This window comes from Pseudochaenichthys georgianus, chromosome 21 (genome assembly GCF_902827115.2).
Source record: "Pseudochaenichthys georgianus chromosome 21, fPseGeo1.2, whole genome shotgun sequence".
Lineage (NCBI taxonomy): Eukaryota > Metazoa > Chordata > Actinopteri > Perciformes > Channichthyidae > Pseudochaenichthys > Pseudochaenichthys georgianus.
The window spans coordinates 2,360,464-2,378,357 of record NC_047523.1 but is presented as its reverse complement, the minus strand read 5'-3'; the positions used below and the strand labels follow the sequence as shown (position 1 = coordinate 2,378,357).

Sequence of the window (17,894 nt, the reverse complement as noted above, 5' to 3'; positions counted from 1 at the left end):
ACAGCCTTTAAAAATATATCACTAAATTGCTCCTGTGGGTATTGTCCACAGTATTCAATGTATAACATGTCTAATATGTAATATAATATAATGTAAAGCGCTTTGAGCACTTTGAAGAGCTACAAAACAAATACAAGGAATTAGTCCTTATTAATATCATCACAGGGACAGACTAACTGTGGACATGTGATCTACAGAGGATCCAGAGAAGTGATGTTGTCACCTTCTCTTTTTCATGCGAGCTGAGATCCAGCAGGACGTGCAGATACTGGAACTGCCGTGAGGGCCGCTTGACGATCAGCTCCTTCAGAGTGGTCATGCCCAAGTAGACCCGAGACTGAAACAAAGGTTACAACACACAGCTGAGCAGGCGTACGGGGGCTCGCCCTGTACGAGAAGCTGCGTCCGCATCGCGTCACTTACCTCGTCCTCACAGTACCGGCGGATGACTTCCAGCGCTGACTCCGTTATAAGGGGAGCCTCCAGCACCAGCTTGGTGAAGAGTCTGGGAGAGGCAGAATATTTGAAAAATCGAAACATGTTTCACTCTTGGCTGTAGGTAGGTCTACACATACAAATCATTTGCTTTAGTGTAAATGGTGAAAGACACAGGAACAATACTTCATTTTTTTACAAATTGTACTATTTTTTTTAAACTATTTTAAAGACTTTGGAAACAAATTAAAAAAGACAATATTTTCACAAAATATGTGAGAAAGTAAGAGCACGAGGAAGCACTCCTGTGGAAGCAGTCTCCAGGCAGCACATCGAAGGCTAACAGATTCACAGAGCTCATAGTTCGGGCTCAGCCAGGGACTGACAGACGTCCACCTTCAGCCTGTTCTCCTACTCATAGACGGCCGTCACTAACTCAGCGAGGTTGTGATTCTCTCAGCTGGCAGGTTGCCCTTATTGAAAGGTAACGCCTGGATCCTGAGTCCTGCTGAGCCCGCTGCTGTGGTCCTACCACACACACATTATTATTTTCTGGAGGCACATGGAAGATTGTCTACATCCTCCTGAATACATAATTTTCTTCTACGGTCACATTATCATTTCTGTCATTTGTGTTGTTATCTTATCATCTTCTTTATTCTGTTCACACGACATCTATTGCAGATCTGTCGCCCTGGGAGAGGGATCCTCCTCCGAGGTTTCTGTGTGTGCTTTGTTTGGGGTTTTTGTCTTGAGTGATGAAGGGTCTAAGGACAAAGGGTGCTGCAAATACTGTGAGGCAGTTGTGGAATTGTTTATATTAGGCTACTAAATAAATACATTTGATTGATTGATAAAAACATGCTGTGAACATGCGAGGATGTGTCTCACCCATCCCTCTGCTCGGGTTTCTCCTGCAGGCCGGACAGCAGGGTGTAGAGGCAGTGGTCGTAGCTGTCCAGCAGCCCGGTTGGCAGGTGGCTGAGGTAAGTGTTGTACTCTTGGTAGAGGAGAGAGAAAGCCAGGTCACTCCTGGTCCTGATGTCCTCCAGGATAAACTTCAGCACGTCTTCTTTCATCGTCCCTTCAAACTGTGTTACAAGCTTGGAGAGCAGCTTCACTCTGACCTGCCAAACAGATTCACCGTGGTTATCCTCTTAAAAACAGGCACTGGCTCTGTGGTGGGGTTGTATGAGGTACTTCTCTATAGACATTGCATGGCGGTGGATTACAGCGCCATTCTGGAAAAACAGAGACGAGTAACAGCAGGAAGGGAAGGAACACACGGCCGTGAACAGGCACGGCACCTTTTAGCCTTCGAAAAGATGTCACCTTTCTATCAGACAGCCCCACCCAGCGAGGAACTGAAGTTAGTTAGTTAGTTAGAATACGAACTATTCAAAGACTCACAAAAACACCAACTAACCAACTAACCGATAGAGGCAGCTGTAGACCAGAAAGCCCTGTGTTCTTTGAGGTGTTTGTTAATGGAGTCTGGTAGCTTTAGTGAGAGGAGAGATAATGGAAGGTAAAGCTGTGAAAATATTCTTAAACAAAATAGCATACACTTCATCTCTTGATGAAGATGGCACCGTGTCTCGAGCTTCTCTCCAAGCTTTTATTTCGTCGGTGTGTACTTTTTACTTTTTTCACAACATGCGAGCCGACCAAGCCGACTCTGCCCTACTCATGGTAGAGAGGAACTACTACGCATCAGGAACATGGTGGACAGCAGTCCATCACCGAGACCCTCCCTCCATGGAGGACCTCTACTCCCAGCGGCTCAGGAAGAAAGCCCTCAGGATTACAAAAGACCCCAGCCACAAACGGTTCTGTGTGCTGCCGTCCGGCAGGCGGTACCACAGCATGAGGACTAAAGCCCCAGACTCAGAGACGGCTTCACCCACAGGCAGTAAGACTGCTAAACTCCTGAGCTCTGTTAAGTGCCTCCATAACCCAAAGCATTCATCTGTTTGCATCTTAGAATTTATTAATCTATATAGTCATCACTGTAATAAACACTATTTAATTTCATCCTACTGTACAATATTTAATTTTACATTCCGTTTTTGTATACATCATGTTCTATTTACGTGCATAGACTTCTTGCATTATTGTTGTCTTATGTAACTATGTTGCGTTGTGGAGGAGCTCGGGAGATAAGATGCTCCTTGCCGTTGAATGTTGAATCTTTTGTAGGCGTCTTCAATTCGTCCCAAAGCCGTTGACTGATAGCTGGTACTCGTTCTGTTCTCTTCTGCCCATCTACTGGACACTGACTGAAGTAGTTCATACAACCTCACTTTCAAACCGTCCACAATCCATTTCATAAACCTCAAGTGCAAATCAGTCACCGTAAGGGAAGGAGAAAGGAAGCGGGGCGGTGCTTACATGCGACATGCCGCTTTGCGCGATGGCCTTCTCTGAATGCAGGATGCGTTTGACGGCTCTGGAGGTTAGCTTCTCGATCTGTGCGTCAGAGAAAGGCTGGACCACATCCGACAGTCGGAACACCTTTTTCCTTCCACTCGCCCCCGTCATTCTGAAACAGAACAAATTCACGCAGGGTCATGAGTAGGGATGGGTATCGTTAAGGCTTTAACGGTACTACTACTTTTATCGATAGTGCTTATCGGTCCGGTCTTTTAACGGTACTCTTATCGGTTCTTTTGGAGGACAAAAGAATGTAAAATAACTAAACAAATTGTGATCAAAACTAACATTGCTTTTTATTTAAATTAAATAAATAAGATAAGATAAGATGGACTTTTATTAAGTCCCTCGTGGGGAAATGGTTTCTCTGCATTTGACCCATCCTAGTGTTAGGAGCAGTGTGCTGCCATTTTGAACGGCGCCCGGGGAGCAGTGTGGGGAACGGTGCCTTGCTCAGGGACACCTCGGTGGCACTTGGTCTTGCCGGGACTTGAACTGGTGACCTTCCAGTTGCCAAGCCAAGTCCCTATCGACTTCGCCACCACCGCCTGTGAAATAATATTTCACATCAAAAGAAACAACATTTTAACAAATGGTATTAAATAATGTGATGACAGAATAGCTGAAACTTTAACAAACTAAATGACTCAGTTTCCTCTCATCATTAACCCATGTTTGTATAATGGAGTTAGCTCCGTGTGTTGCTGCTAGCATGCAGAACACCTGACGTGGAGACGTTACTCGTGCATGGAGCTACAGAGCTGCTAGAAAGACAGTCCGGTGCATTCCTCCGTCTGGATGTGGAGCACCTTTGATAAATGTTTGACACATTGCTCGTGTTACCGCCCTCACATGATAAACTCTTATTGCACTTTAGGCAACGAGCATCGAGACGGCTATAGTTTAACCACCGGAGCGCTTAGATCTCTCCGCCATCTCCTCCGTGTGTGTGTGTGTGTGTGTGTGTGTGTGTGTGTGTGTGTGTGTGTGTGTGTGGCTGCATGGAGCAGCTGCGTGTGTGTGTAAACTGGCCCGCCCCCTCGCAAGCAGGCGGGTGAGAGAGATCGAAAATACTACAAATAATCATAGACGCATTTCGCAGTCGTTTTGCGTATTAGAAACGGAGTTGGCGATATTAAAACTGCAATACAATGTTTGTGTAGCAATAATACATACGACATATATTTTACGTGTCTCCAGTACCGATAAAAAGACCGCTAACGTCGGAGCTTAGCGGTACCACGGTCTTTAATAACCCCTCCCTCGTCATAAGACGGACCTGCACAAAGAGGAAGCTGATGATACTTCTGCCCTCGATGTGGGCCAGCACTCACTTGGTTTGAGCCGTAGGAACGATGGGTTCAGGGAGCCTCTTGACTGTGGCGGGGGCCTCTGCGGGAACCTTTTCCTTTTCGTAACCCCCCACCACAGAGATGGCCTGTCCCACCATCACAGCAGGAAGTTTGCGCTTGATGAGCAGGTCTTTGGACCCAGCTTCATCCTCGTTGTCTTTGCCTGCATCATCTTCTCTGGCTTTGCACTGCTCCAGTCCTAAGAGATCACATTTTTAATACATTTTTCAAAGGTGGGTATTTGTGGCTGATACCAAAATCAATACATTAAAAAAACACCAATCAAATACAACATTTCAGCAGATACTATATGACATTTAAATAGACATATTCATACACTAACAACGGGTTTTATAACTTATTTATAGAGCTGACAATAACTTTTGAAGAGTTTGTAAATGAACATTAAAACAAAATTACATATATAACATTTGAATAAGTTAAGATGAAGCAAGAAAGTAGAGTAGCATTTTAGAAAATGTCAATCTATCCCTTTAAGTTGAAAAAAGACTCAAACCAGAACGGCAACATTTTAAGGCCCCGTGCCTCGTGCTGAAAGTCTCTGTTGCTAACCTGGGCCGATGCCAGCTGCAGTCATCTGCGTGGCCATCAGCCGGGCCAGATGCTTGATCTGGGCGTCGGTGCCCGCTGACTCCACAGGCGTGTATGTGGCCTGGAAGGAGGCCGGCATGATGTCTGGCAGATACACCATGCTGATGAGCACCTAAACAACCAGACAGATATGAGATGAAGAGTCACACAGTCAGTAAGGGAGGGACACACAGAAACAAGAGAACAGGCTGCTCACCAGGTTGGCTACGTTCTCAGGGGACAGCAGCGGGTGCAGGAACTCCGCTGTCAGGTCGATGGCAGACTGGGCCCCTGGAACCGCAGCTGGTTTAGGGAGCGACAGAGGGGCCGGCTCCTCTTTGTCCTCATCATCTTCAATCAGTGCTGGCTCTGAACACAAAAACACAGACCACAGAAATATTGCTGTTTAGAATTGTCTGCAGGCATCCAGCACTTTCAAGACCGGCTCAGATTCCTCAGGTCTAATGAACAGAAACATGTAAATAATGCATAGATATAACCTGAGCAGGTCAAATATGTATTATTTATGTTCAACCAACTACTGTCAATGCCAGTCCCACACAGTGTTGCCAAGTGGGCGACTTTATCGCTTTTCAGACCCACTCAGGGACTAAATGAGTTGTAACAAGAAATGTAGCAAATTATTGAGACCATCAGGAAAAAGCTGAATAATTGCCATGCATGGTGCTCAGAGCAAAGGCATTAAGCGGCTCTCTAGCAGCAGCGCGGGCAGACAGGAGAAGGCTGGAAGTTATAATAATAATAGCTTGGATTTATATAGCGCCTTTCATGAGACCCAAGGTCGCTTTACAAAGAAGAACAGGGGCAAAGCAAACATAACAAAAAGAAAAGGCAGTCAGACAACCAGTCAGACAGACTGCCATCTCCCAGGCGCCAGGAGCTGCTGATGGATGGCCTCGACTTTCGCCTGGAAGAAGTCGAGGACTTATACGCATTAATGTCAGTGTTTCCCCTACATACATTCAGCAGCGGGTAACAAAAAAAAAAAAAAATGTAATACTTTAAAGAGCCTGTGACAGCATCCCAACAACTGTTGTGCAATGAAATATTGGGCTACTAGTAATCTCCAACCGTCAGTTTAAAAAAGAAGGTGCGATACCGTTACGATAAATATCAATAATTTCGAACATCGCGGGGAAATTCCTTCGACTCATTTTGAAGTTTTGAGGGAAGCCGGAAGTGACGTCAATGCGGGAACGCTTCACTGTGCGGCGAGAGAGCCAAACTTACTGAGTTTAGGCTCGTTAATAACGTTGTAATGAAGCTGACTACAGTATATTCATATTTGTCAGTGCTTTCATGTCAATTCGGCGACATAAACATAAATGATCGTGGTGAAGATGATGATTACATTAGGATTACAAATCGGGAGTGAGAGCTGCTGAATTTCCTCCCGTAGGATGTGATACAAAAACAAATCGATTATTTTTGTGGTTGTAAACTCAAGTGGATGAAACTACATTTATTAGTGCTTTCATGTCAATTCGGCGAACATATGATACATTAAATGATCGTTTGTTTGAGCCGGTCTGCATTTCCTGATGAGAAAACAAACCGATGCTTTTTGACGTGGATTAAACGTGTGGTTTTTTGACCACAATGTTGGGGAAATTAATGGATAAAATGCACGGATTATTATTATTATTATTATTCCCACTCCGATCGGGACACTAGGTCCACCGTTTCCCCGCAGCGAGGCTCTCCCCGTTGACAGTTTACGTGGGCTGGGTGCAGTGGCGGACTGGCCATCGGGACGAATCCCGATGGGCCGGTACCGAAGTGGGCCGGTCGGATAAGTAACTAGCACATCCCCCATAGGCGGCGCGTGAGGCTCAGGTTTGAGAAGGCTAAATAACTTCTTTTACCTGACGCTGCCCGCCTCCGGCGTCTATAGAAAAGAGACTCAGTGTGCGGAGTTTAAATCTCTCAAGTCATATTACAGGATAAAGGAAATACAGTTTAAACTGCCGTATGCAGAGAAGACGCCGACGTGTCGCACTTATCATTCATATTACATCATCAGTCAGATCATCGATCAGATAATATCATAATATATCATATATTTCCTGATCTGAGTCAGCTTCTCCAGCCTCATCTGGCCGTGCAACACTCACAGTGTCACAGACTGGATGCAGAAGTATTATTTAACACATTATGTTGACGAAACACTCGAGACAAATGTAATTAAAGTCAGATCCACTCGTGTCTTAGACGTGAACGCGCTCTCAGCTGGAGAGAGAAACCCTGGCTTGATTTACCGAGTTGATAACCAGCGTCGTAGGACCGCTTAGCGAGATCTCGTTTGTTAGTTTGTTGTTGTTAGTTTGTTTGTTACTCAAACATATCCAGGGTCTGTTGAACTGGCTTCGTAGTACAGGGCACAGGTGGCTCGCAGCGCTGAGGTCAAAGACACAGACATTATACATTATATTTGTATTTTACCCGGGATGATTTGTAGTCCCAGTCCACCACTGGCTACATGACCGTATGATCGCCCATATTGACGCACCTCATTCCTAAACTTCTAACAGATACAACATAAACCGATCCTTCAGCCTCATATGAGCTCTCAGACACGTTCAACATTAACCTGTCATCGCTGTCTGAGCTTGCTGCTGTGTGCGCCGTCGTGCGTTTACATCTGACTGTATATATATATAAAGGTTTACATGCAGATGCTGGGATCCTGGACGGTGCAGCTGGAGCGCTGTGCCCGCAATGACGTCACCCATCATTTGGCGGGACTTGAAGAATCCCCGAGAAGATCCAGAAAATGGTCAACATTGAAGGATTAATGGTTATCAAAGTACAAATATCCAAAATCAGTTCAGTAACGATTTTCAAGGGGACAATATTTACTCAAATTGATGGGTTTGGATGATGGGGGAAACTCGTGTCACAGGCTCTTTAAAGGTCCCATGTCATGCTTTTCTGGTTATTGCCCGTCCCCTTGTTGTTATGAAGGTTGTTATGTATGTAAACGGTCTGCAGAGTCAAAACCCTCAAAGTAGGGAGTAAAACTCTAAAATAGAAAATACCTCCCCAAAACGCCTCGTTGGAGATACGTCACTGTCCATTTGATTCTTCCGGGTACATCATGATGTCATGTGGTCCCCGGAACCAAATGGACCAATCCGTGGAGCCGTTACGTCCGCGGAGCCGTTACGTTAAGCCCCCGCTGATTGGTCCAAATTGACCAATCCATGGACTTCCTCACACACACAGTGCAGGCAGCTCAGCTGATCTCTCCTCCCTGGCTGCAGGCTGATAACAGACAGTTGGGATCGCGGTGAAATTCTCTCTGCAGACCCATTCTCACAGCGTTCATCAACCTTTTTCTTACTCGATATCAAGCCACACTTATTGTTTTTACTTCGGCTGTGACTTTGTGTGTGCTCAGGGTGAGTTTGGCTGTGTATCGCTAAACAAGGAAATCACACCTCCACGGAGCTCAGCGCGATTCACAACGTCCCGACTGGTCCCGACCAATCGGAGCACACTGGGCTCACAGGGAGGGGGGGGGGCAAGAGCTGCAACGAGCCGTTTAGTGGAGAGAGTGAATACACATACTTTACAGAGATGCTGTATGCGAAACCAATGTGAGTTTGGAAAATTGCACAGTATAAATCTATTCTAGTAGTCGTAGACCTGAACAATGGAATTATGATCAGTGGAAATGGCCATGACATGGGACCTTTAAAATAACAATACGTTATTCTCCCAGAAACCTGCAGGTCCACTGCAATTCTTGCTACTTTTAAATCCAGGCTGAATGCTTATCTTTTTGCCGCTGCTTTTAATTGAAACTGAGCCGTTGAGTTTCGTTTTTGGTGAATGAACATTTGGGGCTAGTAACTAAAGGGAATCTTTAGAGGCTAATCTCAATACTCTAATTTCCCCTCCTCGACTCCTCGGTCCTCCGGTAGTGACGCGGAAATGGATTTCAGCGCGCCATTTTGAAGGACATCTCATTTCTCTAAATGCACTTCGAGGACCGAGGACCGAGCATCGAGCATCGAGGAGGCTCTCTGGAGGAGCTCTAACCGAGGAGACACTGATGCATCCTCCACGGCCGGACTTATCTCTGACAGCTCTGCATGCGTCCCCTGGATATTATTTTAGAAACTGCTTTCATCGCGATGCGATGTTTACAGAGAGAACAGCTGTGAGGTCCGTGCAGAAAGCAGAGCAGTGTGTAAAATATATATCACTCAGTAGAACAGACCTACTCTCTTTATTTGCTGTAGTTTAGTAGATATCTACAAACAAAGAGTCAATATTTTTCTAAAACCATTTAGTGCTTCACAATAAAATACACAACGGCTGTAGCCTGATTATGCTTTAGGAGTAGTAGGTGTGTGTGTTGCACAGTGTGTAGGTGTGTGTGTTGCACAGTGTGTAGGTGTGTGTGTGTGTGTGGCACAGTGTGTAGGTGTGTGTGGTACAGTGTGTAGGTGTGTGTGTGTAGGTGTGTGTGTGGCACAGTGTGTAGGTGTGTGTTGTACAGTGTGTAGGTGCGTGTTGTACAGTGTGTAGGTGTGTGTGTGGCACAGTGTGTAGGTGTGTGTTGTACAGTGCGTAGGTGTGTGTGTAGGTGTATGTGTGTGTGTGTGTGTGTGGCACAGTGTGTAGGTGTGTGTGTGTGTGTGTAGGTGTGTGTGTAGGTGTGTGTGGCACAGTGTGTAGGTGTGTGTGGTACAGTGTGTAGGTGTGTGTGTGTAGGTATGTGTGTGTGTGTGTGTGTGTGTGTGTGTGTGTGTGTGTGTGTGTGTGTGTGTGTGTGTGTGTGTGTGTGTGTGTGGGGCACAGTGTGTAGGTGTGTGTTGTACAGTGCGTAGATGCGGCGGACAGACGGGTCTCAGTTGGTTTGATGTCCTTACTTTTTATACTTGTAAATACAATTTTTGGCCCGTAATTTCAATTCCCCATTTCAGCGACCAGAGAGAGAGGGGGGGGGGGATATATCCAGTCTCTGATTGTGTTGCGTTTTTATGAGAGTGCTCTCATACTTTAAATTGTATATATAAATATATATGTCCGCATCTGTAGCCTGTTATTGTCTCATTATACCGCACTCTCAATGAATTAAAAGTAAATATATAACAGGGTTTCCCACACAGACTTTACTTTGCCAGGTCTGCGACCACGACGCCATCTGCGATCGATTAAGGCCCCGGCCACACGAGCACGATAACGGTCGTTTCCGTTTTGTGTCATCTAGACCTGGGGTTTGGAAGCCGCAAAATAGCTGTGAGTATATCCTTCACTTCATGAAATGGCTGCAGCATCAGGAGGCAGCGGGACGTATACTCCGCCTCTGAGAAGTGCAGCACCAGCGCACCTCGTTTTCCCAGCATTCACTGGATTATCCGTAAATCATACAAACAAAACCAAAACGTTGATTTATCCGTTTTGGTTTAAAAACCGAATAACGGTTTTTTTGGTTTTCCGTTTTTCCGAAAAACCAAAAAACGACACCGGTTCTTTTTTAAACGTTGTTAATATGTTTTGGATGCATATTGTTCTAATATTTATTCAGGCTGTTACATACAATTAGCATCTGTTGCTACCTGCTGGTGGTGAGTGAATATTAAAATCAGTTAAAATTGACAACCGGTCCGCGATTTTTTTGTAATGTATCTGCCGGTCCTTGGCACAATAAAGGTTGGGAACCCCTTATATAGACCGTTCGGCCACACGAGGACGACAGAATACGGCACTAAACGACTGCGGAAACGATAACGGGTCCCAAGGTGGATAGCACGGCATACGCAACGCTCTGGGGGGTCAAATGGCTCCGTGTGTATGCCCTATACGATCATTTTCTGATAATGATGAGGCAATAGCCCCGCCTCTCCCCACCTCTGCTGCTCACCCCCGCGTCAAAGTAAACTGCACCCTGAATTCAGATTATTTATCTTTCTCTCGATATGGACCTAAACGCGAGTGAAGTCTAATCTGACAGGACGGAGACACCTCTCAAACTACCTAAACTAGTTATAAATATGTTTATTTTTACTGTCGGCCGGGTCACTGATTACTGGACCAGCTGCTGCATGAGACAGACCCTGACGCTGTCCGAAGAGAGGGAGGAAAAAGAGAGGCTCCGTGTATTTTATCATTATATTATATAGAGTCGTTATTCATTTGTTTTAAAGCTCAATAAATAACAAAGAAGACCTTTGACCGGCACTTTTATCATTGTGTCCGGAAGATTTAAACTTTAAAACACGTTGACTGGCGAAAAACTCTGCCCGGTTCCCTCGGCCCCCACCGCGGAGAATAAACAGAAGGGCAACCATGACAACCTTCTTCTTCGCTGCTTTTGTGGAGGAAGTTACAGCGCCACGTACAGGCTCGGCATATGTACTGCAGCTTCTCCAGCGGTTGGAACTAAACGGAGCGGTCTCATGTGGACAGACACTATCCGGTGAATATTGCGTGCGGACGGAAGCTTGTTTTGCGTTTGCGTTTTACCGTTATCGTCCTCGTGTGGCCGGGGCCTTAAGCTAAGGCCCCACGAGGACGAAACGGGTTGTATCCTCTTGCGTATAGCCCTTTCATATACGAGAAGGTAACAAAATGATAGAAACTGACCCCGCAAACGATAACGGGTCCCAAGGTGGATAGATGCAAACGGAGCGCTCTGGGGGGGGCAAACGGCTCCGTGTGTACGCCTCTATACGATCATTTTCTGATAACGATGAAATAGCCCTGCCTCCCCCTCCCCCTCTCTCGCCACGTCTCCTGCTCAGAGATCAGCTGCTGGGCTGTCAGAAGAGGGGGAGGAAAAGAGAGGCTCCGTTTTTTATTCTCATATAGAGTCGTTATCCATTTGTTTTAAAGCTCAATAAATAACAAAGAAGACCTCTGACCGGCACTTTTCTAATTTTGTACGGAAGACTTCAACTTTAACGGACATGTTGACCGGCGGAATTTTTTTTTAACGGAAACTCTGCCGCACGGTTCCCTCGTCCCTGGGAAGAGGTGGGTGTTTTTCGTCTGCTGGTGGACTACCGGAGAGATTTACAGCAGGAGAACACGCCGTCCACCGCGGAGAATAAACAGAAGAGCAACCATGGCAACCATGCTCCGGGGTCTTCTTCGCTGCTTTTGGTGTATTTTGTGGCGGCAGCATACTCGTTGCTTTTGTGGAGGAAGTTACAGCACCACGTACAGGCTCGGCATATGTACTGCAGCCTTTCCAGCGGTTGGAGCTAAACGGAGCGGTCTCATGTGAACAGCATAGGTGAACAGACACTTTCCGGTGTCTATTGCATGTGGACGGAAGCCTTTTTTGCAATTGCGATTGCGTTTTACCGTATGCGTCCTCGTGGGGCCGACGCCTGGCTGTCCACATGATGTGGCCTGCCGACATGGCCACTGTCATACAGATCATAAATCAAAGCCCTTGATTGGTCTCTCTGTGCCATTCAAGCTCGGGATAACCTCAGCTCAGGTGAGGTGAAGGACTCTGAGCGTTTAGATAGTTAACTTAGTCTAAGTTCTCAGTGGGTCTCAAACGGTGTGGTCACCATAAACACATATTTCCATTTGAGGGGGGAGTGATTAGTAAAATATGCATGAATAATAATTTAAAAAAGTGAACGAGGTGAAAAAAGGTAAGATAAACTTTGAAAACTTGTTGAGAGCTAAAACTAGTCTTTGCTGCTGCCTCAAAGAGGAGCAGAGGGGAGAGGAGGGAGACAGGAGAGGCTGATTCAGGAGCACAGACACAATCACAACTATAAATGAACAAAAAATAAATAAACAAGTTTCAGTGTTTTTTTCATATTGGAAAAGGTATGTTATTGGTTATGGCCATGATTTTATGATTATTGAAATGTATACAGTTCTGTTTCATATAGGTGTTTCCATAGATCTAGTCTCTTTATTTTCCCCTCAAAATGCACCAAATGCATTTAACTCCACAATACATTTTTTATTTTATTTTTTAAATAGTAACCCATGTCCAGCGTTTCCGCCAGGGGGTCGTCTTGCCGTCATTTGACGCCCTTATTCAGCTCGGGACGCCCTGAACTCGAGCCGAAGGCGTCCACAAATATTAATAATTCGAGAGAAGATCGAGAGTTTTTATCGCTTGAAATAACGAAAAGGAAAAAGGACAAGGACATCCCTCTGTTGGAGGGGCAACGGAGTCTGGTGGGATTCTTTTTGGAGTATTGAAGATCGTTTCCCCGACATCGGCGGTGCCTGCTACAGGACAACACGGAACGGGCACGATTTGGACGCGATGAGCGGTGCTAGTGGAGCGTGAGCTGCGAGCGCCAGAGCCTCGCAACGGCGAAACTGAGGCTCCGTGGTAAACTGGCAACACGAAGAGCCGGTTGGGAGCCAAAACAGCTGGCGCTTTAAGAGAGCCGAGCCAAATGATCCGGCTCACTGACGTAAAGAGACAGTATCTATAAGGGACGGCTCAAGTCCAAATTCAAACACCCCACCCCCCCGCTCTCGGGGTGGACGCCCTCTCAGCCCTGGTCTGGCGGAAACACTGCCCATGTCCATTACCTCATTCACACAAACGGTGTTTCAGGGCCTGTTCGGAGCTGGAGCTTAAAAAGCACCGGGTTTTCCTGTTCACACCGCAGCGGAGCTCTTAGCTCCGGAATCCGGTTCATTTCAAGCACCAACAAATTGTCCAGCTAGAGCAAAAGCACCGCATACGTCACGCTTACGTTGAGGCGGGGGCAGGGCCGGGATCAACTCCTGAACAACAACAAAAACCCGCATTTTATCCAGTTTGTACACAACGATGGAGAAACTTAACAAGCAGCAGTGGTCCACTGAAGAGACCAGCTGCCTGCTGGGAATCTGGTCTTCCGAAGAGGTACAGAGGAAGCTGGAGCACAATCGGCCTTTGTTGTTGTTGTTGTTGTCGGTGTCAGCTGTGAGGGGTTTCTGCAGGTTTGGCTTTTTGAAGCAGACACGCAAACGGTTACGTCATGACGCAAACGATGACGCAATGACGCAGCACCAGTCAGACTCTGGGCGGTGTGAAAAGAGCCGGAGCTAAACCGAAGAACCGGTTCTGAAGCTGAAAAGCTCTAGCACGGAGCTTGAACCGGAGTTGCGTTGGTGTGAATGAGGTACATATGTTTATTTGTGGGTAGTAGATTTAAACTATAGGGCTGTCACTAAGGGCCCTGCCTGTACCTGTTCGCTCTGCCATGGCGTGAAGGGTCTGCCAACAAGCGACCAACAGAAAGGTTAATGTTGTTGCACGTCACAAAGGCACGTCTTTTTAATTCATGTACTTTTTATTCAATGTATTTTTTTCTTTTAATGTTTCTTTTATTATCTTTTCTTTTTAATGACTGTGTTTAAATGCCTTTAATGTCTTTCATTTTTGTAAAGTGACGTCACCGTTTACATCGCTGATTTGCTCCCCAACGGCGTTACGGCGCTCACAACAACAACAACAACAACTGCGTCGGGTCGATGATCGTGTTGCTTTTAATCACACGAAGCCAGAATAAATTGAATAACGACTTCTCCAACCTTATGCTTTTCTCCAGAGTGCCGTGGTTCATTGTTTATTAATGTGTTTCTGCAGCATTTACCGACCGCTGCAGTGCTGGCTGCTCTTCCACGGAGTGTATTCTCCCGTTAGCTCCCGGTTAGCTCACACTGCAGCGGCCGCTCTAAAGTATTCACTGTCCGACTCACACAAGCAGCTGATGCATATCCCCAGTTCCCCTTAGCCTAAGTGAATGTGTGTCAGTCTGAATTGACACTGTTTGGTATCACAACGCTGTTATGAAAGTTTCTCTGGTATAAAACGGGTGATGTTGGCATAGCAACCGAAGCTAAACTGACTACTTGACTACTTGTTGCCATCCTATTGTAGCATAAGCCGTTTTCTTGAGGCACATTTTGCCGGCGTATTTTCATTATGATTCTACTTGTGATAGTCGGACACGACAACCTGTGCAGCCCATGTATTGATTCCATCCGATAGCTGCAATAATACAAAACAACACGTCTGCCTCTCTCCACAATGATCGATAACAGTGAACGGATGGTAAGGCACAAATAAACAGAATCACACGAAGCCTGGTTAGTGTTGCCTGACTTTATAAAGTGTGTGGTTGCCTTCTAGTCACTTTGCTCAGCGCTACTGCTTGTAGGCAGGCACGATGAGACTCTTTAGTCGACCCATGTTCAGGGGAGGTGGGTTTAGTATCCAGCACGCCTCCACGACGCCACCTCTTAGCTCCGGAGTCTTGCTTCTAGACCGACAATTTTTTGGAGCTGGAAACAAACCGGATTCCGGAGCTAAGAGCCGCTGCGGTGTAAAGAGGAAAAAACAGTACTTTTCAGGCTCTAGCTCCGAGCCGGCCCTGATAACGCGTTGGTGTGAAAGGGGCAATAGAAACATATTGGCGGGCGCACTTCGCACGCACAAAAAAATTCCATGGGCTCCGCGCTCCCATTTTGCATCCCTGGGGAAACACTGAATGTTCTTGTAAAAGAACATTAATGTGTCAAAAGAGACGGATTCTTTGATAGGTTTGTATAAAATAATAAATAAATCGATAACCAAATCCATAGTTTGCTCTCTATAATAGGCCAACATACAAGTAAAGCTAAATATGTTCCCATGTGTACGAGTTCCAATGAAAGAAAAGCTTTAAAAAACGTTTGTTTATGTTTCCAATTATATTGCTTTGAAGAAAGCCCATTGGAAACTGATTCATAAAAAAGACTCGGTATACATTTCCTTACTTTGCCCACCAGTCCATAAATGTGTAATTCCTCTCGTGTCTGTGACTCATCAGCTGCCACTACTCACCCATCTTGACCTTTTTCCCCTCTGTGTATTCGTCATGGCGAGGCCGTTTGCGCTGCTCGCGGGGTGCAGGCGTGGAGCGTGTTATTTCACTCTGGGCCATTCCCAGGTCCAGCAGCAGAGTGCTGATCTGACCCTGGAACTCCAGGCTGCAGGGGTGCTTCAGGACCGCCACCAAGTGCAGCTTCAGGTTCTTTCGCACACTGCTGACCTGAGACTTGGCCAGAGTTGGTGGCAAGTTTGCTAAAAAGGTTTCGGTAAGGAGGGGAAAAAATAAGAATAAGCATTTAGCATAATAATAATATGCGCAGTCAAATGAGCAGAAAGATTTGCATTAATAACAATACAGAAACATTGGCTCTGAAGCACTTACCGTGTAACGTCTCATACGCCTGCACCACCTCCGACATGAACATGGGCCTCTGCCGGGCGATGGAAGCCAGGGAGCCCAGCGTTGTGGTGAGGTTGATGCTCGAGATGGCCGGATGGACCATGAACTTCAGCAGCTTCTCCAGTGCAGCCTTGCCCTCCTCACACAGAGCAGCTTCCCATTCCATCAGGGAAATCACAAGGTTAATGGACTGGAGTAGGGCTGACAATACATCGCGCTGTCACCACCACGTTCACTTGGGTAAGACTGTGTTATTACACTCGTTGGAGTTATTTTAAAAGCGGTTTTGGTAGAGAATTGCACTTTAAATGTAACTAATCCTTTTTCTTTTTGTATTGATGGCTTCTCTGTTTTGTTTGACATTAACATAAGTAATATTGTAAGTGATATTAAACAACATTATTGCATATTTGACTTGTATCGTTCAACCAGAGATGTGGGACATACGTACAGTAGCGAATGTATGAGTGATCTCGGGGAACTTTATCCAGGCTGATGTCCCCTTCCTGTCTCTTGGGAACATCAGAGTCTGTCGTCCGGGGCGACAGAGTGATGATTAATGATTCTGTGAACTTGATAGCGTGAGTGCGCACGCCGTCGTTTTCAGAGTCCAGCAAGGCTAGAACATCTCCTTTCATCTGTGTGACCATATCCCAGGATGCCTCCTGCCTCTCGGATACTGCTTTAGAGCGCACCAACCACTACAAGGAGGAGATGGAAGTCACACATATGAAACATCACTTACGGATAGAACACATAGTCTACGTATTTATTGATACATTACAATACGCAGTATTTTATTCTAATGTTAGATTACATTTTACACTCTGTTTTTATCTCACCATACTCGATTATAAATGGTTATATGTAACAGAAGTACTAGAGAAAGACTAAATGTGCATAAAGGAGGCAGCGCTTACCTGCAGAGACACTTTGTACAGTTGTGTGAGTGTGAGGATGGCTTTCTTCACCACGTTCACGCTGTCGTCTCTCAGCAACATGTTCAGATTGGCTATCAGCCTAAGAAGGAGCTCGTTGTCCCTTTTACTGAACAAGACAGAAGAAAACACTGACACATCTGCTCACGTCCTTATATGCCAAACATGAAATGTACAGCACTGAGGCGGCAGGAGTCTGTTTAAAGCTCACCATGCTTCCTCGATGAAGCCGATGACAAACTTCCTCACTTCGATAGACTTGTCCGTCTGAAAGGCGATCAACTCCTAACAGAAGAACAAGGAGAAAGAACGATGAACAAAGTGTTAGTTTGGTGCAGCTCTCCTGCACGATGTGTTGGACTGAATCCAGCTCGTGTAATAAAGTGGCTGCATTCCAGCGAGGTCCCAAAGCTTCATCCAGGTGCACTTACATCCAAGAAATTGTCCAGAAGAGAGGGATCCTTGTTGATGACGAGCTCCTGAACCTAGAAAAGAGGAGTTGATGTATTTAATAGTCTTCCACACACGTACTGCTCAATGGGCTTCACAGCAGCAGCCCAAGGAGAGGACAGGGTGCCGTACATTGCTCTGAAAGTAGCCAAGTAATGGTGGGAACACTTGGGTTAGGGAACATTCAGTCATTTGCACAGATGCAACTCATCTAGCATACAAACAAATAACATGAAACTCATTTGCATCTATATGAACAGGAAAGAAAATGTATATATAATAAAAAACACACACCTGTTTGAGCACATTTAGCTTTTCATCTGTCGCGATGAGGGCAGCCTGATTCAGGAGATCCACCACCTGGAACAGAACACGCTGAATGAATGCACTTTTCCTGAAGCATACTAATTCTCTTATTGTTCACATGTCAGTGTAATAACTGCGTTCCTATACTTCTGCTCAGCCGACCTGGT

The 17,894-nt window shown here is 45.8% G+C and overlaps 1 protein-coding gene across 3 annotated transcripts in view; it reads right to left on the bottom strand.

Moving 5' to 3' along the window:
- The window catches only part of sympk (symplekin), a 31,534-nt gene that overhangs the window by 12,082 nt on the left and 1,558 nt on the right, over positions 1-17,894 (bottom strand). For all 3 annotated transcript variants that reach the window (XM_034110416.1, XM_034110418.1, XM_034110417.1), the window contains exons 3-16: positions 17,716-17,781; positions 17,403-17,456; positions 17,183-17,256; positions 16,954-17,080; positions 16,485-16,734; positions 16,016-16,186; positions 15,646-15,885; positions 5,029-5,180; positions 4,794-4,944; positions 4,203-4,419; positions 2,827-2,977; positions 1,327-1,562; positions 424-505; positions 224-337 (exon numbers count right to left, since the gene is read on the bottom strand). In XM_034110416.1, the coding sequence (XP_033966307.1) occupies positions 224-337; positions 424-505; positions 1,327-1,562; positions 2,827-2,977; positions 4,203-4,419; positions 4,794-4,944; positions 5,029-5,180; positions 15,646-15,885; positions 16,016-16,186; positions 16,485-16,734; positions 16,954-17,080; positions 17,183-17,256; positions 17,403-17,456; positions 17,716-17,781 (2,085 nt within the window). The remainder of the gene's footprint in view (positions 1-223; positions 338-423; positions 506-1,326; positions 1,563-2,826; positions 2,978-4,202; positions 4,420-4,793; positions 4,945-5,028; positions 5,181-15,645; positions 15,886-16,015; positions 16,187-16,484; positions 16,735-16,953; positions 17,081-17,182; positions 17,257-17,402; positions 17,457-17,715; positions 17,782-17,894) is intronic.